Raw genomic sequence first — 21,701 nt, 5'->3', positions numbered from 1 at the left:
ATTTACCCTGACCCCAATCCTTCATCTGTGGCCCCACGGTCAAATCATAAATCCTACTCTGAAATGTGTGCATTATATAACTAGTGAAGCTCAAGGCCGGGCTGAACTTTGAAGTCCAACACTGCTCTGTCGCTTCTGCTCTCTGCCGGCAATGAAAGCGCCAAAGCAACTCACAATCTTAGGCCAAGATAAGTCCCCGAAAAATCACTGATGATGTGCGTCTGAGCTGCACAGACACAAGACATTAGAGATACATAGAGATATATAGGAGCTTTTATTTGACAGATTTAGAAAAAAAAAGTACAGTATTTTATAAACAAGTCTGTTGAATATTCCTCTCGCTAAACTTAAAACAGCAGTGAGCATCTCAGCTGTAAACATCGAGAAGATGACCATCTGCAAAGAGGGATAATAAAGGTTTAGAGGTTTGGACATTTCTCAGACTTTATGTGTTTTGAGGTTTTCTTTGATGCTGTTGTGTAAAATACATTGCAACATGCCAGCCACAGCTTAAAATGAATGTTTTTTTTTATCCCCCAGCAAAACAAAAGGCAAGCAGTAATGTTTTTGCCTGTGTCTCTTTGTGATGTGTGTTTGTGTGTTGGTCTATTACTAAGATATCTTATGAACTACTGGACAGATTTGAAGAAAAATGTCAGAAATTAATCTTTGGAAGTGTGTTTAAAATGTATTTACTTTTGGAGTCAACCAATTTAAGAGGGTCACAGTTAATAGATCTATAGCTTCACAAAAATGACTATAACTTAGTCAAATTTATATCTATTAGGCTAAAGTTTGATATGGTAGTAGGTAAGTCAGTCACAACACATACTCTTAAGTGCTACTCTTTGTGCGTGTCTTGTGATAATACATAAAAGTGATCATGACATTATTTTCAAGGTATGACCAAAATAGAAATAATTCAATAATTATTCAAGCAATAATAATAAATGGCTGGTCCTTTCACTGTTTATATTTGGTCAGAGGTCAAATGCATTTTAGAGAGCAGGACATGAGGTATTTGCTGACAATGTTTTGTTTTAATAATAACAATGCCAAATGAGACACAATTTGCTAAATTTCATCTTAAAGCTATTGTGAGTTCATCAGTTTGCTCTGTTCTTGTCTGAATTTTGCTAAAATGTTCAACTGAGTACCGGTAAATAGAAAATCAGAAGTTTTTTTCCACATTAAAAAGGCGATCTGCACAAGTTTTGCTTGTTTTTTTATATTCTTCTGATTTATAGTGTAGAAGAAGCAAACAGTGGCAAGACAAATATTCAAACTAGATGAGCGGTCAAAACAAAGAAAAATTTTTACAAAAGAAACATTCAACTTGTACTTTCTTCATTAACTTGTGGCCCTTATGCATTGTAAGGCCTGGCATGGCCTGGCATGGCCTGGACTGGCCCGACTAGCATTGCATTCAGGCCCACAAAAATCAGCCCTGGCCCAGCCCCAGCCTGAAGCCATCATTTCCAAACCCCACCCAACGAATTTACAGTAATTACAGGTCCAAACCCAAAAAAAAAGGCAGATTTTTAATGAAGCTTTGACTGCTTATATAGATATTATCGGTCGGTGGACGCACATGGCTGAATAATAGGGGCAGAAGATCGGAGCTGAGGGGCTGTTTGTCCTTTCATGGCCGTCAAAGCACATTAAATCCCTACGTCTGCCTGCATTCTGCATTATTCAGACACGGACCCTGCTCTGACATGTCTGATTTGGGATCTCACCTGTTTGGGTCGTCGGCCGCGCGCGTCTGCTGAGTGCAGCGTCTGAACATCCATTTGGGCGATAGATTGCTTCCTGGCAGTACCGGTAGTCCCATCTAAAGCTTAGATTTATTTTACCTCTTTCAAGGCCGGTCAGTGCGCAGTCAAATGGCCGAGTGCAGCTGGTGAATGTATGGCAAGCCATGTTGTCATATAATATGAAGTATGGCAAGCCATGTTGCCATATAATTGGATCTTCAGCTGTGCGCGTCTGCTGACGCAATCAAAAACCTGACACAGACCCGGCCCGCCCATCCATCACATTATTATGGCCCAATTTGGGCTGGGCCGAACTTCAGGCCTGGGTTAGAAATGACAGCTCTAGGCTCGACCCAGGTTCCGCCCCGGGTTTTGAAAGTCAGTATTGGGCAGTCTGGCCCAGTTCCAGCTCGATCTTTGGAACCCAGAGCCCTACCTGGGATTTCATTCAGGCTGGGCTGGTGCTGCAGATTTGACATCAACAGACTGCTGGCCATTAATTGGTTCGCTGGCCCTTTGGGGTCACGTCACAGACGAATTATACTTCCAGTGACTGCTCCTTACTGTCATTTCCTTCAGCTACTTACTTCTCAAGTTCAAGAAACTTTTGTCATTCGCATCACATGTGGTACATGAGGTGGAACGAAAGTGTGTACTCAATGTCCCAGTTACACACAAAAATAGCCAAAAAATAAAGTATAAATAGAAATAGTATAAAAGGATCTAAGATATTAAGATATATGCTAAATAGGATCTAAAGTATCTAAGATATATGCTAAACACTAAAATGCAAAATAATACGGTATATTAAGCAGCAGCCTGAACATGAGACTGTAGTGAGTAGATGGGTATGAACGAATACAGCAGCATGAGATAATCAGCAGCATGAGATCAGCAGCACATATCTGGCTGGTTGAGTGATAGAAAGAGCTCCTGTTTTTCTTTAGAAAAAATGGCAACGCAAAACATTGTCCCAGTGCCCTGGACAAACTATGAGGTGCAGTTATTGCTGAGCTGAGATTTGGTCTTGCTCACATCGAGGTGGCACTCTGCTAAAAGCAAACAAAACCAGAGATCTTCAGATGTGGTTTCTGGATTTATACTTTGTAAAGGCAATGAAAGAAATCAGCCCAGGAAGACCGGGGCTGGGCCAACTGTGGCCGGTCCAGGTCAAACCGGGCTTTACGGTGCATAAGAGGCATTAGACTCAATTGTGTGCATCCACTGTTTGGGTTTGATTAGTATCTTTTAATCACTATTGAAGACAGCCAGACTCACATTTTATTACCTTAAATCTGTTTAAGATTTAAACCTCTACTGATCAATATTTATTTTAGCAAGCAGTGGATCAATAAAACGACTTGCTTGTGGTGATGAAGAGAATGATCACCCTGCAGCTCTAGCATCTTCTACCTGAGTCTTTGGTCTTAGTAGATACACTTTGTTGTAGCAGTAGCTAGCTTTGCACAAACTCACAATAGGTCAACTTAAAATTGACACTTGTGCACTGAAGAATTAATGATGGGCATTTATTTTTTGAATATTTAATATGTACTTTAAATTAGGGAATTTTGAAGAATTAATTTGACTGTAACAATCACATTTCTTTTTTCTCTCACACAATGATTGCTGGAGATAGACCTCAGCTCCCACACAGCCCAGTTAAGAAAAAGCTGGTAAAGAGAATGATCAGATAGATGGATCTTTAACTCTGGCATCTGGTAATGACACACCAAGTGGTTTTCTAATGGTGCTTTTTCAGTCGGGGTGCAATTTTCTACATAACACCTGCTACTTGGAGCAACTCGTTCCTGCCATTATAGTTTATTCTTGACTGCTTTATAAAGGGGAAACTATGGTCACTGGTAAGCTTAGCATTACCAGAGAAAGTATATTATAATACTGAACCCAACATGGGTTTGTTTGTTGTATCCAGAAGGGGACTAAGGTCTCAAAAGCTGGTCCCAGTACAAGTTTTAAGTCCCACTCATATATGTAATTTAATAGAACTTAACCCTTAAAATAAAATAATTCTCAGATATTTTCAGATGTTGATTTTCATTTATTCTTCTTGCTTTTATTTTACTGCAATATATTCAAACATTCCTTTTTTAAATATGTTTCAGTTGTGCATTCTTAAAAGAAAATGTCATGTACCTCTATAATGATGTGCAGCAAAGTAGGCAGGACTCAAATTCCCACATCTTTAGTGCACAGATTCTGGTTCCAAAAATACAACATGGCAGTGTCCATAAACCTGCTCATGCTGCCGTCAATTCAAGAGAAAACAAGGACATTTAGTTTAGTCTTCTCATCATGTTTATCTGCTTGATTGTTCCCCTCCATGTTGAACAATTGCACTGGTGAAAATAAAGGAATTAATGTTTTTTTACTATTTTTTGTTATCATTTAATTTCTGAAAATGTGAGTGTTTCTACTTAAAATGTCCATCTCTATAAAGAACTGGATTTTTAGTTTTTCTAGAGTTCACTGAGGAAAGACCTCAGAAAAGTCACAAGATAATGGACTTAAGACAATCCTTCTTACAAATCTGTTGGTTGTGCCAACACGTAAAAGTTTCTGGGTCACAAGTAGGCCTGTCACAATGACAAATTTTACTAAATGATTAATTGTCTCAGAAATTATTGCGATAAACTATAATATTGTTTAAAATTTGACAATAATTAGTAATTATTGTCATTTGTTACATCCATCCATTATCTTTACCCGCTTATTCCACTTTGGGTCACGGGGGTCGCTGGTGCCCATGTCCAGCAATCACTGTGCGAGGGGCGGGGTACACCCTGGACGGGTGGCAAGTCCATCACAGGGACACATAGAGACAAACGAGACAAACAACCATTCACTGTCTCACTCACACCTAGGGACAATTTAGAGTTACCAATCAGCCTAACATGCATGTTTTTGGTCTGTGGGAGGAAACCGAAGCACCCAGAGAAAACCCACGCATGCACGGAGAGAACATGCAAACTCCACCCAGAAAGGTCCCCGGACCGGGGTTTGAACCAAGGACCTGCTCGCTGGGAGGCAGCAGCTCTACCAGTTGCGCCACCGTGCTGCCCTCATTTGTTACAATAATTAGTAATTATTGTCAAATTTAAGAAGACATGTTTAATTTGTTTTGCATGTAGTACCTTTTTTCGACCACCGGATGGCAGTATAAGATGTTTGAACCGAAGGATGGATACTGAGGGAGCGAGCAGCGTGTCTCTTTTAGAAAAATGGGAGGGAGGCACATTGGAGCTTTGACAGACAGAGGTTTTTTCCCCGAGGTCAGGCTGTTAGCTTAGCTCGTAGCTTAGTTGCTTTTAACGATCAAAAAATGCAATTTTGGATGGTTAAAACTATTTTAAAGAGATGGGGTCAGTGAAGAGCACCGGAGTTGAGTCGTGTCTTCAGTAGAAAGAGAGAGACATGAAGAAATGATAAAGCTGATAAATGAATATGAGGTCGATAATTTTCATTTATCATGCGATTAATTGATTTGTTGTTTATCGCGACAGGCCTAGTCACAAGTTGTTAAGTCTGCAATTATTCAGTGTCCCATACTAATTATTCAAATGTTTCAATGGCAACATTTTCAAAGGACATAAACAGTCTAGAAAGATTGTATGACAAAGAAACCTTTCCATCAATCCTCTAATCAATTCAGTGAACTCTGTAAAGAGCTCGTCTGTTTTCTGTATCATTGCAAGCATCATCACTGTGACGCTGAGCTCACCTCTCTGCTCGGTGGTGAAATATTACAGCAACTTGTCGTCTCATTCACTGCGTCAGCACCGATGCGTGTATCTTGTCCAGTTTCGCATGACGCTTATTTAGGGGGCGTCAACATATTTTGCTCATCTGTCATCACACTGATGTTCATACGCTCCACTCTCCTTTTCATCTAGGCTTTTACACACACACGCAATGTTGCATGTTCAGTTCATTCCTTTGAAGTTAACCATCATCACCTCAGAGGCGCACATGTTCAGTGGTACCATAATCCCTCCTGGTTGTTTTTGTTGTTGCTTCCACACTTTCTTTCCTGCACCGTGTTTGTCCACTTAATCGGATTAGCACCTCTCTTCTAAGCTGTTTTGTGTGCAAAGAGGCATTATAAGCTTTTTTATTATTATTATTATTCTGTCTACTGACATTTTCCTTTTTGCCATTACTTTTCTTTTTCTATCTCCTGTAACTCTTCTATTTTTTTTCTTCTCCAGTTCGCTTAAGTCTTAGATTACTGTCTCTACATCCTCTTTTTCCTCATTTCCTTTATTTTGTTTTGTCCTCCACTCATCTCCTGTTTTTCCTCTCTCTCCCTCTCTTCCTCCCCTCATATCTCCGTGGTGCATGTATACTGCCCCCTGCTGTTCTGTTGTCATATTGCCAGAAGTTGATCGATCATTACCTTTACACAAGGGAGGAGAAAGTGTGTTGAGCGAGTGTGAAAGAAATTACTGTGTACTTTGTCTACAAACTCATAATTGAACAATTAAAGTCTAGATTGACAACTAACACCTGTACCTATCCAAACACAGGCACTTGTTAATTATGAACTGAACATTATTGACCAAAATAAATAAAGGTGTTTAATTACCAAAAACAAAGAAAACTAACTTTTGAATAAAAGCTACATTTTTTTTATGATTTAACATTTGTGGACAGTTGCATAATTTAAGTATTTTTCTCTCATCATTTGACCTTGCATAATAATAATAATAATGCTAATGATAATTACAAGAGCTGATAGGGATGATCTCAACATCTAAGCAAGTGATTCATAAAAAATAAAAATAAAAAAACACATTTAACTATTCACAACCCAGATTGTTTTAGTCAAATGTTAAGTGTGTACAGAGAGTTTAAAAAGCTAGGCCTTGTAACATAGGGCACTGGTCCCAAATGTTTTACATGTTGGCATTAAATTATAATTATTGTTGTGCTTTTCAATGACTTTATATATTTTCTCGTTAAAAAATAACTCAGACTTTTCTTTCTGTACTAAACATGCTCTTCCCTGTCTTGTGTTTAATAGTTAAAGAATGTATTCTGCATGAATGCCAAAGAGGGCAGGAAGAAGACCGTCAGCTGTTTGGTTGCCGTAGGAAACGGCAAAGGAGCTGCAGGTTTGAGTTTAACTTTTTTTCTAAAGAATAAGTTTCCTGACACAACTTTCAAACTATGGTCTCAACAATGAAGCACACATTTTATAAATTTATATAACTGTTTCTGCGTATCTGTGTTATTAGTAAAAATATTAATAGAAAATCTTTTAAATTTCTTGTTAAAAAAATTTAAAAATCCCAGAGCTGAAACAGATCATATTTTTTAGTGTAAAAAAACTGTTTCTGGAGATTTGCACATTTCACACTCTTCAGAGGTAAGTGGCATAAAGAAAAGGCAACCTTTCACACATTTTGCATGGTGCTACCTTCAGTCTTCCATGACTCGGCCTTTGTGTTAAACACCATCATGTCTCATTTGCTGTAAAGCCTGAAATAAGTTTAACATCACAGAAAGCACTCTTGCTCACAATGCAGTTACAGTTCGGTGAATACGTTGTGTTTATTCACTGACACATTTTACAAACTGAAAATGCTGGTGGAGTCTAAGCTTATCCATGTAATGACTTTGTTGTTTTAGATCTTATCCATGTTTATTATCTTTGATCATAAGATTAATACATGTTTATTATCTTTGATCATAAGATTAATACATGTTTATTATCTTTGATCATAAGATTAATACATGTTTATTATCTTTGATCATAAGATTAAAGTGACTCTCCTCCCTTCCTCTAGGCTTTGCTTTGGGTAAAGCATCAGATAGAATGGCAGCTATGAGGAAGGTAAGACCGCAAGTTGCTTTTTTGTCACTATGTTTATAATGTAAGATTTGCGTTTTGAACTTTAATAGAATAATGTAACGCGCGTTGAAGTCCTAATTTTGCCTAGTCGACCTTCCCACGTTAGTTTGCTCGAAAATATCACAGGTTTTTCATCAGGATTAATAAACTCCTTATTGTTGAACAAAAATGCACAAACAAGAATACAGATGTGGAGAATTGCTTGTAAATGCACTGCCCAACAGTTGTGAAGGAAGTGAGCTGTGCATTAGACCTTATACTATGATGTTATTCCCTCCCATTGGGCTGGCCGACGGTCCCATTCTTATCTAGCCACTCACAGCTCACTGCCCTGGTTATACAGCACATTATTCTAAACATATCTTCCTGCCTCAAATCACACACACACACACACACACACACACACACACACATATAATTATCCAAAGAGTATCACATCATGTCCTTCACCCATTTTTATTATCTCACACCCAACTAAGCTGCAGTTTTGAGTGACTTTAACCCAGAAATGACATGGCTTAAGGCCTTTGCTTTAAACATCTACAATTGCTACCACTATTTCTTTGTATATTATTCCCACACATGGCAATGAACTGCAGCATGACCGTCATGTAAACGTTTTAATGCAGCTCACCAAAATTATGTTGCATAAAAAAATACAACTTTGCAGTAGTTTGTTGTGTGTTTATCATGCAGGCCAAGAACCGAGCCGTCCGATATTTGTACTACGTAGAGCGTTACAATGATCACACAGGTAAGTTTTTTTGTCCACTCATCGTTTAATTTCCTAAATTGTTCTTGCACCTAAATCTGATTTATAGCCTGTTACCTTGATACTGTGTTTGCTTCATTGACTTTAGTAGACTTGTTCAGAGAAATAAGATATAGAACATTACAATAATTGCACAAGGCATGGTGGAGCAGTGGTTAGAGCTGTTGCCTCATAGCAATAAGGTTAGCCTCCCATAAGAGACCTCTCTGGGTGCTCCTGTTTTCTTCCACACACCTAAAACTGGTAGCTCTTAAGTTGTTACAAGTTGTGCGTGATGGCGTGAGTAGTGATCTGTTGGCTCCGTGTGGTTCTGTGACGGACTTGCGACCTGTCCTGGGTGTATCCTGACTCTCACACAATAACCACTGGAGATAGGCACCAGCTCTGTGTGACCCAGACAGGAAAGAGTGGGTAAAGAAAATGGATGGATGACGTAAACAGGGACTCTCTATGATGCACCATGAGTGATCCAATTGAAGCTGGTGAATAGGATTTTTTTTAATAAACCACAGATTTACATTGATAAAACATTGTGACTCTGTTGTAGACATATATCAGCAGTGGTTTATGATACATTTACATGATGTAAAACATACTGACATTTTATCTTTGTAACAGAAGTGGTTAAATATCCCTCTCATGCCGTGATTCTTCCACAGTCCCGGTTTCAGCCTTTCTATCCCCTCGTATCTCCTGCTCATATTCACACAAGTGACATAATCTAAAAACAAAAATGGCTTTATGAGAAACTGAATGAGTCTAAATGTGCTGCTTGTACTTTCTTATTGTAAAACTCCATTTGGCTTCTTGTGCCACTGCTGGAGAGCAGCTTTAGAAAGATGAATGTGTGTGAGTCATCAGCCTCCGCCGCGCCCACCGGAGGAGAAAGTTAGTTTCCTGATTTGGCCTGAAACCAGACGAGAAGTGTGTGTGGATCTGTATCTCCGCCCAGCTGGAGCTCGAGTGTTATATTTGATTTTTGCAGGTTCAGCTCGTCCTGTGTCTCCATCTGCAACCTGAATGTGTGATTGTTTTTTATTGTTTTTATTTTTTAATCTCTTCGCTTCAATGTCGTAATGAAATCCCAGATGTATTGTAAGCAGGCCTGTCGCAATAAATCAATTAATCACGTGATAAATTACAATTATTGACATCACTTTCATTTATTGGCTTTATCGTTTCTTCGTGTCTCTCACTTTCTTCTGAAGACGCTGGATGACAAAAAGGCTCAACTCCAGTGTTCTTCACTGACCCCTCCCTTTCTCTTTTCGCTTTAAAATCCATTTTAACCGTCCAAAATCATGTTTTTGGATCGTTAAAAGCAGCTAAGCTGAGAAGCTAAGCTAACAGGCCGACCTCGGGGAAAAGAAAAACCTCTTGTCGAAGCTCCAAAATTCAGGGTTGAAACTCGTACTTTTGTCTAATAAGTTGTTTTTGTCTACAAAAAGAAGCTGAGAACTTGTTTACTGATTTTTTATTAAAAACTTTGCGTGAAAAATACTATGCTAAAGAGCTCAAACCACACTGAGCATCCACCATTTTGAGAACTGGAGAGACAGCCCATGTCACGTCAGAGGCCTCCCTCCCATTTTTCTTAAAGAGACACACTGCTCGCTTCCTCACTATCCATCCCTCGGTTCAAACAGTCTTATACTGCCATCCGGTGGTTGAAAAAGGTACTACACACAAACTAAAATGAACTAACCTTTCTTCTTAAATTTGACAATAATTACTAATTATTGACAAATTTCAAACAATATTATTGTTTATTGCAATAATTTCTGAGACAATCGCCCAGCAATTTTTTTTTTTATCGTGACAGGCCTAATTGTAAATAACTTCGATTGCCTTTTTCACGTTTAGTTCTACCACTGAAGTTTTGCAACTATTGCAACCAACTTTCAGTCCAATACGCAACTTCAAAGTTCATTGTTTATCTTGCAAGTTGTTTTGTAAGCATTCGTTTGGCCCTAAAATAAAAATAAATTCAAGGCCTAGCATATAACTCTTCATGCCAGAATTTTAGGCTACAAGTTGAAGTCATTTGGGTCAAATTTGAAAATAAGGTTTTGCCCAAACTTGTTCGATGCTAAGATGCCATGCTCAGTGTACGTGGTGTAAATTACTTGTAGTTTCTACTATGTTCTTCTTTTTTTTTTTTTTACTAACTTACTTATTAGCACAGTATTTGTAAAACTGACTGAGTGATAGCCATTTCTATGTTTTCTAAGGTCAATTTTTTGTGGTAGCTCCCCGGGCTCCTTAGATAGCAGCTCTCTGCTCCACACAGAGGGGAGCTCGGTGATCTGTGGTTGTGTCAGGAAGGGCATCCGGCGTAAAAACAATTGCCAAGTGTTTGTGCGACTTAGTTTGCTGTGGTGATCCCTGAAGAAGGGAAAAGCCAAAAGAAGAACCTTCTGTGGTAGCCATCTTGAAATCGTTTGGCTCCAAAGGTTAATCAGTTAAGGAAGCACATCCAGAATATTTAACAAGTAGTTCATGAGATATTCCGCTAACAACGTTAACCCCAAAATAGTTAATGGTAAAATTGTATACAAACATCTTGTGCAATCTGTTAGCACGCAGACTATGTGTTGGTTATAACTCTCAGCTACTACTACAGCTAACGTTTTTTTATTTTAGTGTCTGTAAAATTGCCAGTTATAGCCGTTTTGTGTTTTCTAAGGTCAGTTAGCTGTGGTGGCCATCTTGAATTGAAGTGACTCCAAAAGTTAGAGTTGTAGATAAACATCAAATGATCACTTACTGTAACTTTCATTAAAACTTGACCAGCAGTTCATCAGATATTTTGCTAACAAGAACAACACTGCTAAAGGGTAATGGTGGACAGTACGAAGTGTGACTGAATGAAATAGATTTAAACATGGCAGCGTTTGGTGTTTTGCATCTTTACTGATGACTAACAAACTAGACAAACAAACAACTTCCAAAATAATTTTCTGAGTTTCTCTGTTTTTTACTTCAGGGTTTTAATGACTGAAATATCAAACAGACTTTAACTGGGAAGATGTTTCCTCGTTCCTTTCTGCTCTGACTTTATCACTCATGTCAGATGAAGCTGGACCTCCTGCAGTTATAACAAATGTTCAGTTCCACCATGTGACTGAGTCGTCTTAGTGAGGGTGTGTTTGAGATCAAACTGAGATTTTTATTTCTTCACTAAGCTGGAAGCATCCTCCAAAAACTGATTTTTTAATACAATTTCCTCATTTTCTTTTCTTATTTTTTTTCCCCTCTTATTCCAAACGCTTCCTCTGTTTTATTGCAACATTTGAGTACAAAGCCTAGTTTGTTTGTTCGCACTAGTTGTGTAAAGGCTGCAGTGAGAGAGATGTTTTAAAGTGCTGTAACACCAGAACAGGATTTTAACCTGATACCATGGAGCTGGCAGCATGCAGCTCCCACTGAGAGGCTGAGGTTATCTGAATAAATAATCAGCCCCGGCTGCTGCAGTGAGCAGGAGTTGCTCGCACATGGAGAGCCATCTGGCTGGCAGGTAGAGAAGCGCCGGGCTGATAGCACTCCGGCGCCGTGCCGGATCTCCTGTGTACCGCCAAATAAATAAATTTAATTTGGGTTCACCCAGAGATTTAACAGATATTTCTCTGGATCTAACAGAGGCACCGCTTACACTCCCAACCACAATAGATAGTCCTACTAGCCAATCAGAAATAGGGAGGAGGGGGGCCTTGGGTCTTGGCAAAACTTTGATTCATATCCAGCAGTTGTTCCGAGTGCTGTTCAATGAGCATGGACCACAAGTTTGTGAAGCCAGAGGAAGACACTAATGTTGATAAAGACACAAAGAATAAATGGCACTGGGCTTGGGTATTGATGGAAAGCCTTTAGGGAGCTGGTGCCAAAAGCTCCAGCAACCTCGTGCATGTTTTTGCTCTTTGTGCTCAAGGTGATGGAAGGAGTGGAAAAAAAGGTCTGTCAGTTTTTGCAGCGCAACTGCTGAAACTGTTTGGGATGCAGACATTACAGAAACCAAATGACATTTTATAACTACAGCCATTACCATTAAATGAGTGTCATTAATGTTCATCTTACATGTCATGTTTATGACGGGTTCATGTCAAATAAAATGTTACTGTCATTTTAGGCATTTTTGTCGCTCTTGTCAATAGAAAGTGAATTACTTCTGGCGCTTTAGCAGCTGTTGTTGAGAACTCACAGTAATACCCCTTTTCCATTAGAAATGGTACGTAGAACCGGTCCCTTTTCTCAGAACCCATGGCTCTGCGGTTTCAACCGGGCCGAGCAGGTCCCAAAACGTGACGTCAGAACACTGTCGGTCACTGATTGGTCAGGGGGAGGAGTCACTGGATCATTCAGAAACTTTTCAGAACACCAATCCGCCATTTGCAATTACTCAGAACCTGGAGCAGCAGCTGGACCTATTTTAAAGATTTTAATAATAATGACAACACCGTGGTCTAATGCTGAAGTGCGGGGGTTGTTTTGCGCTTGGTGGCCGACAACAAAATTCAGAGCGAGCTGGATGGAGCTCCACCGGTCTCCCCAGTCCTCTCCCCCTGAGCCAGGCTGGGCAGGGCGTCATCTCCCCGGCTCCGAGCTCCGCTGGTCACCACGAGGATCATACGAGCTGCTGACTCGCAGAAGGCTGATGCCCGGACCCCGGCCTCGCGTAATCATGAAGGCCGATCCCAGCAGACGGGCGGACCAGGACGGGTCTGGGAGGGACGGTGGAAACAATTTTTTTAAAACATTTTATGTGTAAAAAAAATTTTTAAATTTTTTTTATCATTGAAATTTAAAAAAATAAATAAACTGTGCCGGCTTTTTCATGAAATCCTGTTGTCACTTTAATGATTATTAAATAATCTGTTAAAGTTAACTCAGCTGAAAAATCATAAAAAGACACAAAATTATTGGATCTCTGGAAAATTTCCCTCTAACATGTTGCCCACAAGACCATAAGCCACCCATGGGTTAAAAGAGTTGTTTTCATATGATATTATATGTTTTGGGTTAAAAGTTTGTCACATACATAGCACCCCCCACCTCATGTCCACCTCCTGGTCATGGAAAACGTTCGGGCTCAGGAGCTTTCCCACCCTCAGCCCTGGAAACACGAGATCTAAGGGGAAATTGGAATGAGAGTAAAAAAAAGACGTAAAACACAGGTTCCTCAAAGTGACAGCAGCTCGAACACATGAAGCCGTTTCTGGGTTTGATTGATCAGTTTAGCTTCATCTGTTTTCTGCCCTGCAGGCTGAGAGTAACAGCTGTCATGTTCTTCTGCCAACAGTTTTTCATGACTTTGATTCCAAGTTCCAGACGACAACGCTGCGTGTTAAGAAAAAAAACGAGGGTGAGTTGGTTTGTTTCATTAATGTTAGTTCAGTACAAGATGCTTCATGTATTTTCTTGCATTTATGAGTTTTTGCGTATTTTGAGCCGGTGTACTTGTCTGTGCAGGTTATGGTCTGTGCTGCCACCGGGTGATCATCACCTTGTGCAAGCTGATTGGCATAAAGGACTTGTACTGCAAAGTGGAGGGAAAGACGAATCTCCTCAACATCACTCGGGCCTTCTTTGCTGGATTGACCAATCAGGTGAGGGCATGTCAGGCTGGTGGGAGGGATTAAAGACCAAATTCTTTTTTATTAGTAAAGCAACACGTAAAGTTGAACATTTTCTCATCTTGCTGCAGTTATTAGCTACATTCATGTTTATCTCAATAACTTTAAGGCCGGTCTCAACTTGTTTCTGTGATCTGATTAATGCAGCACAGTGTGCACTAGAAACCAGTAGATTCCTTAATATTATGGCTGCCTCCTGCATCTGAAAACAAATCTGATTACTGTCGTCACTTTGGGGCACACATTGTATCAGTTATACCTCATCCAGTCAGCTACGCATCATGGCAAAATGAACATTTGTGTTCTAATAATTTACTTTCACTGTAAAGTTGCTCAAAGGCGATTGTTCATGTGGAAAGTGACGTCTTAATGAGAGTGAACGGGGCAGACGTCAGACGCGTTTTCAGTTTTCCTGAGCTAATGGGTGACAGGGTAATGTGTGTGTGAGTGTGTAAGAGAGAGAGCAGTGTAATCAGTTTCTAAAGTCAATGACATTTCTGACACAGTCAGGTTTTAATGTAGCAGATGTTAAGGGCAAACAAAACGGTGCTCAAACCACATTTTTGAGCACTAATGATCATCCAATAATTTACATTAAAAAAAGAAAATGAGTTGAAATATACTAAAAGGACTATGAAAATGACAGCTAAGGACATTGTGTTAATTTATCTATTTAAAAGCCCTGGTTATTTTATTGCTCATGGCTGATTAACTCCCTTGGCTGTTAATGAGTAATAAACTTGAAGTATTGTTTCCTTGACCTTATATGTATATTTCTTTATCCACCATCAGATACAGTAATTTGTAGGAACCGTCTCAGATTTTCCTTCTTACCACTACTTCTTCGGCCTCCCTGCAGGAAACGTTTCAGAAGCTGGCTGACAGGCAGCAGCTCCATGTTGTGGAGTTCAATTCAAACCAAGGCCCGCTGCCCATTGTGGTGGCAAGTCCTAAAGACGGAGTGCGTACCAACCCAGAGCCCTTGGATGAGCTCACCGACACCAAGCTGCACTGGGACGATGTTCGAGCCAAGCAGGGATCTAAAACCTCCGTATGGGATGGTGTGAAACGCACCGTCTGGTAGATCAGAGAACAGAACTGAAGACCGTCTGAAACCAGGAATGAAAAGATGAAAGTGCAGGATTTTTTTATATTTTTTTTTGTCTAACAGTATATCCATTTTCATATACAGTGGATATTATCTGTCAGAATGATTTGCTAACTGAAAACTAAAGGTAATAAATGTTTGAGTATAAATTCATCTCATTTGACAACAGGCACAATCTTTAAAGGTCAATCAATAATCACTGAAAAACCTCTGAAAACTTCCTGCTCTGTTATCAAGTTGTTTTTTTAATCAGTGAAATAAAATGTTCAACTAAAACAATCTTGTGATGTATCTTTCATTTATTAAATTATACCTCCATATATGAACTATAATAATAATATAATCCATCCATCCATTATCTTTACCTGCTTATTCCATTTTGGGTCACGGGGGTCGCTGGTGTCCATGTCCAGCAATCACTGTGCGAGGGGCGGGGTACACCCTGGACGGGTCGCAAGTCCATCACAGGGACACACAGAGACAAACGAGACAAACAACCATTCACTCTCTCACTCACACCTAGGGACAATTTAGAGTTACCAATTAGCCTAACATGCATGTTTTTGATGCATGTTTTTGGTCTGTGGGAGGAAACCGGAGTACCCAGAGAAAACCCACGCATGCGCGGAGAGAACATACGAACTCCACCCAGAAAGGCCCCTGGACCAGGATTTGAACCAGGGACCTGCTCACTGAGAGGCAGCAGCTCTACCAGTTGCGCCACCGTGCTGCCCTAATAATATAATATAAAACTTTATTAACAAACAAGTTTTATTTCTATCGCTGGTCTTCATCTACCACTTCATCAGTTATCAGTTTAAAACATTAGAAAAGTAATGTGTAGTAAATATTATCCTTATTCATGCTCAATAATCCAGGTAGAAAAATCCAACAAAGTAAAGTCAGGTCCTCTGGATGGTTTAGCTGTCCAGAGGACCTGACTTTACTTTGTTGGGTAGTAAATATGTTTTTACAAAAAATGATCATGTGCACTAAAAGCACTGACTGTTTAAAAAAAACAAAGATTAAAATATAGTTGGGTATACATTTAAAACCATCCATTATCTTTTACCTCTTTTTTTTTTGGGTTGCAGAGGTCACTGGTGCCCCATGTTCAGCAGTCACTAGGGGAGCCAGGGGACATCCTGGACAGGTCTCAGTCCATCACAGAGACAAACAACCATTCACTCTCTCACTCACACCTAGGAATAGAGTTACCAATCAGCCTAACATGCATGTCTTTGATCTGTGGGGAAAAAATGAGTACCTGGAGAAAACCCACGCATGCACTGAGAGAACATGCAATTTCCACACAGAATGGTCCCACGCTGAGATTTGAACTGGTAACCTTCTCACAGAGAGGCAACAGCTCTATTAACTGCCACTGTGCCACCTACATTGTAAACCCAGTAAGAAATAAAATGACTTCATCCTCTTTTAGATGAAGCCACACTAGAAGCTCAAATCTTAAAACATTTTACAGTGTTTTGTTTATTTAAAGATATGCTCAGCATATTCTATCAAACAAGAATTTCAAGTTGCTTTGAATTAAAGTGTACCTTTGCTGTGAAACTGAATTTGATCTGTCATAATGGAAACCCAAAAAACTGCTCCAGGTGAGGCTTCAACTCACAATCTCAAAATTACTCCACAACATACTGTCATATAAGTACTGTGCGCTGACCGATTGCACCACTGGAGTTCTGCTGCAGAATAATTATGATGAAGTTTTTTCCTTCATCTGTTTGTGTCAATTTCTGTTCATGATTTCAGGGAGGTGGAACTTCCTGTTGCCGTCTGGTGAAAGTGGAGTGTGTTCTGGACCCAATACGACTTCATCACAGGGCTAACACAGAGATACACAACCACATAGACCCACACTCATCCCGAAGGTTACTCTACAACCACATGTCAACCTAACATGAGCTTCAATCACTGCTTCTGATGTTTACCTCAGGATTCTATTAAAACATCATCTGTAATGGCAGTTTTTGACAATAGTTTGTTTTAACACAAAATCTCAGATTCCCAGTAAAATGCTGGAATGCCTCAGAAGAAGTTTGAACTCAGATTTATTGTTGCTCAACATTGTACACGGTATATACAGTTGTCCTTTGTATATTGTGGGGGTTTCGTACCCTGAAGCCCTGCGATAAGTGAAAAACCAGGAAGTAGGGATACATTAGTTCAAGTTTATGTTCATATACAGTAAATTTTATATTAAGGTGTTAGAAACCCTTCCCACATGTTCTAAACACTTACACCTATGTCATGTTAACAACATACGTTACTAAATTTTACGTTCTAGCTCTGCAGAACAGCATCAGGTGAGTTCTGATCCGACTCAGTTCATTTCTACTGACCTATCCTGCAGCGATGAAGCCCACAAATCATTCCTCTAAACTCTTAAACATACTAATTTTAACAACAAGATACATATACAGTATATACAGGTACTACATTTAACTAACCAGGCTCTGCAGAACAGCAGCGGGTCAGTTTTGGTCCGACCCGATAGATGAAAAAAGTCCCAGTACAGCATGACTGAAGTCCACTGATCCATCCAGCTTGATGTGTGCATGCTGCTACTCCAGGAAGGACATTCTGCCCAGGATTTAGTCCACCACCTCTGGCCCGGTTCAGACCAGCACTGCGTGAGCAGAACCAGGCTGAATCCTGCAGATGTCTGTCGCCTGTAACTCCTAAGTATTTGAGTCACACTGAATCCAGATGAACTGCAGCACCAATGAAGATACAACTTGAAGGATGAGTTCAGCTTCAGAATTATTTGTGACTTTCCTGCCAGTTCTGTGAGTTTATCCTTACAGAACTTCTGACTTTGTGTTGCAAAACTTTCCCTTCATTTGCAGAAGGCAGCAGTTGGAAGCAGTGTTGACTTCTGGGAAGTGAACTGATGGCTTCTGGGTAACGTAGTTATTTAGACAGGCAAAAACTGTGAATGCTTGATGAAAGAAATCTACAAAAAGGTGGAATTTTTTAATTTTTTAATTGAATTTTATTTTAATTGGAAAAGATGTACAGTACTGTACGTACACAAAAGGCAATAGAGCGAATCAGCAAAAGTCAAACAGCGAAGTAGCGAGGGACTACTGTACAACAATTTTCATTGCTCTACGGTGTACTGATCATAAGCATCACCTGCTGACCAACTGAACCATTGGGGTTTGTTGCAGTGACGTGAGTACACATGACATCACTAACATGAATATTCCCAAAATGTTTCTTTCCTGTCAACAGTGTTGCTTTAATGTGGAGGTGATGTGCATCACTCTGAGTGGTAAATGAGAGAGACTTAGGTGTGAAGTGCTGAGTTTGTAGGAATGTGCTCTTTCTGTTTTAAACATAGAGAAAACTATAAATTTCAGGAGATGTCAGTCTTCATGTAGAAGATATTCAGTTGATCCATTTCCCTTTTAAAATACAGCACTGCTCCAGGTGAGGCTCGAACTCACAACCTCAGCATTACTCCACAACATACTGTCTTATAAGTACTGTGCGCTGACCGATTGCGCCACTGGAGCTCTGCTGCAGAATAATGGTAATGAAGTTTTTTTACTTTATCTGTTTGTGTCAATTTCATGATTTCAGGGAGGGGCAGCACGGTGGCGCAACTGGCCTCTCAGCGAGCAGGTCCTTGGTTCAAACCCCGGTCCAGGGGCCTTTCTGGGTGGAGTTTGCATGTTCTCTCCGTGCATGCGTGGGTTTTCTCCGGGTACTCCGGTTTCCTCCCACAGACCTAAAACATGCATGTTAGGCTGATTGGTAACTCTAAATTGTCCCTAGGTGTGAGTGAGAGAGTGAATAGTTGTTTGTCTCATTTGTCTCTGTGTGGCCTTGTGATGGACTTGCGACCCGTCCAGGGTGTACCCCGCCCCTCGCACAGTGATTGCTGGACATGGGCACCGGCGACCCCCGTGACCCAAAATGGAATAAACGGGTAAAGAAAATGGATGGATGGATGGATGGATATACAGGTAGTTGCATTGAGCCACGAGAACTCATTTTCAAGAGAGACCTGTTTAGGGAGCAGATGGGGGGTTAAGGGCCTTGCTCATGGGCCCAGAGTGGGGCAAATGAGGGTAGGGGCAAATGTGGTTGCTTCACCTACCCCACCCACATTTTTGATGTCTGTACCGGGGCATGAAACGGCAATCTTCCAATCGCAGGCCCACTTCTCTAACCTCTGCGCCACCAATCCCCCCACATAATGTGAAGGGGACAAGTCCCCCCCCACATTAAAAAAACGTTCATTTGGACCCCCCAACTTTTACTATATAACATTAGTTCAGGCGACAAAGTCCATGTTCAATAATCCAGGTATACAATCCAACATTTTTCAGTCAGGTCATCTGGACAGTTTCTTTTTTTTTTGTGCTGAAACGTTTCGCCTTCGGTCCGGAAGGCTTCATCAGTCAAGGAAACACACAACAAAACTGATTCTTCCCCCAACATTTACTCCAAAGTGGAACATACCAGTTTTGCTTGTTATAATATGGTCTCTTTGGTACGCCCCCTCCTCCATTGCCAGCCCTCTTCCTTGTTGACAGTCTTGTCAAACTGGTTGAAAACAACAAAGTCCATGCTCAGGTGGCGCAGTTTCTCTTTCTTAGTGAATGAATCCATTCCACTTGATAAATAGGATAAAACTCAAGCTACTAAAACTCCACTCCAGGTTTTCCTGATTACCTACAACTTTCCACCGTCGCTTCCTGCCTCTTGCCTCGGCAGAAAACGCGCACAGGTGGAGGAGGTGGAGGTACCTGTGTTACTCGCTTGCCAGTTTAGCAGCTTAGTGCGGGCAGTGGTTGACCAGGGGGTTGATATTCATGATAGGAGGATGCTTGAAAGGAGCGCTACATCTGTAGCATCTTAGCTTAGCAACTGTGATGCTGTCAGACGTTGCAACTGTAAAAGATGTTGTGTGTTCAGGTGCATTAAAGTTGAAATGTCTTTAAAACCCCACACCTTATTGTGTACGTACAGTACGGTACGTACACAAAAGGCAATAGAGCGAGTCTGCGAAAGTCAAACTGCAAAGTAGCGAGGGACTACTGTACAACAATTAGTTACTTTTTCATTGCTCTACAGTGTACTGATCATAAGCATCACCTGATGACAAACTAAACCATTGGAGTTTGTTGCAGTGACTTGAGTACACATGACATCACTAACATGAATATTCCCAAAATGTTTCTTTCCTGTCAACAGTGTTGCTTTAATGTGGAGGTGATGTGCATCACTCTGAGTGGTAAATGAGAGAGACTAAGGTGTGAAGTGCTGTTTGTAGGAATGTGCTCTTTCTGTTTTAAACATAGAGAAAACTATAAATTTCAGGAGATGTCATTCTTCATGTAGAAGATATTCAGTTGATCCATTTCCCATTTTAAAATACCAAACTGCTCCAGGTGAGGCTCGAACTCACAACCTCAGCATTACTCCACAACATACTGTCTTATAAGTACTGTGCGCTGACCGATTGCGCCACTGGAGCTCTGCTGCAGAATAATTGTGATGAAGTTTTTTTTTTCCTCCACCTGTCCAGTGTTAATTTCTGATTATGATTTCAGGGAGGTGGAACTTCCTGTTGCCATCTGGTGAAAGTGGAGTGTGTTCTGGACCCAATATGACTTCATCACAGGTCCAACACAGAGATACACAACCACATAGACCCACACTCATCCCTAAATTTACTCTACAACCACATGTCAACCTAACATGAGCTTCAATCACTGCTTCTGATGTTTACCTCAGGAATCTATTAAAGCATCATCTGTAATGGCAGTTTCTGACAATAGTTTGTTTTAACACAAAATCTCAGATTCTCAGTAAAATGCTGGAACGTCTCAGATGAAGCTTGAACTCAAACTCATTGTTGTTCTATAATGTATATGTGTAATTCCCTCATTTATCACAGGGTTTCCGTACCCTGAATCCCACGATAATTGAAAAACCATGAAGTAGGGATACAGAAGTTTATGTTCAAGAACAGTAAAATTTAAATTAAGGCTTTAGAAACCCTTCCCACACTCTTTCAGTGTTCCAAACTATTAAACTTACGTCATTTTAACAACATACGTTACTAAATTTTATTTACCGTATTATTCCGCCGTACACGTCTCTCCACTCTATAAGTCGCATCAGTCCAAATATGTCTAATAAAGTGGAAAAATCCAATAGTACGTTGCTTCACCATATACGTCGAATCTATTATGTGTCACAGCTGACGCATGGTGTTTGTTTCACGTCACAGCTGACAATCTGGAAATGTGGGCCAGTGACGGTGTTGTGCCAAAATTTGATAGGCTGCCAAATGTCGGCCACCAGAACGTGCACGGGAGGAATTAAAAAAATATTTAACAAGATTAACACTTAAAAACAATTATTTGTTTGCTCTAAATTTTTGCAAAGATGTGTCTCAGTCAAACTTTTCTTAATAAATGAACTTTGACGGTCAAATCAACTGCATTTTCAAAAGTATTAGCAGCCTCAATGCTCCGGGAGCGTTCTTTGAGGGAAGAAATCAGGAAGGAGGAAAGCT

The 21,701-nt window shown here is 40.2% G+C and overlaps 1 protein-coding gene and 2 non-coding genes across 3 annotated transcripts in view; 1 reads left to right on the top strand and 2 right to left on the bottom strand.

Annotated features, from left to right (window-relative positions):
- The window catches only part of mrps5 (mitochondrial ribosomal protein S5), a 38,111-nt gene extending 22,731 nt beyond the window's left edge, over positions 1-15,380 (top strand). The window contains exons 7-12 of the mRNA XM_037686990.1: positions 6,802-6,892; positions 7,568-7,614; positions 8,329-8,386; positions 13,701-13,763; positions 13,871-14,007; positions 14,894-15,380. Coding sequence (XP_037542918.1) covers positions 6,802-6,892; positions 7,568-7,614; positions 8,329-8,386; positions 13,701-13,763; positions 13,871-14,007; positions 14,894-15,118 — 621 coding nt within the window. The 3' untranslated portion in view covers positions 15,119-15,380. The remainder of the gene's footprint in view (positions 1-6,801; positions 6,893-7,567; positions 7,615-8,328; positions 8,387-13,700; positions 13,764-13,870; positions 14,008-14,893) is intronic.
- Positions 15,381-18,590: 3,210 nt separating this feature from the next.
- On the bottom strand, positions 18,591-18,684 carry trnai-uau. Its single transcript has 2 exons — positions 18,647-18,684; positions 18,591-18,626 (listed from the first exon to the last, which is right to left on the bottom strand). It is a non-coding gene; the product is annotated as a tRNA-Ile (tRNA).
- Positions 18,685-20,560: 1,876 nt separating this feature from the next.
- Positions 20,561-20,654, bottom strand: trnai-uau. The gene is made up of 2 exons: positions 20,617-20,654; positions 20,561-20,596 (listed from the first exon to the last, which is right to left on the bottom strand). It is a non-coding gene; the product is annotated as a tRNA-Ile (tRNA).
- Positions 20,655-21,701: the final 1,047 nt, after the last annotated feature.

This window comes from Nematolebias whitei, chromosome 1, assembly GCF_014905685.2.
Source record: "Nematolebias whitei isolate Nwh7 chromosome 1, NemWhi1, whole genome shotgun sequence".
Classification (NCBI taxonomy): domain Eukaryota; kingdom Metazoa; phylum Chordata; class Actinopteri; order Cyprinodontiformes; family Rivulidae; genus Nematolebias; species Nematolebias whitei.
The sequence above is the reverse complement of the archived record's forward strand: the minus strand, read 5'-3'. Positions and strand labels throughout refer to the sequence as shown.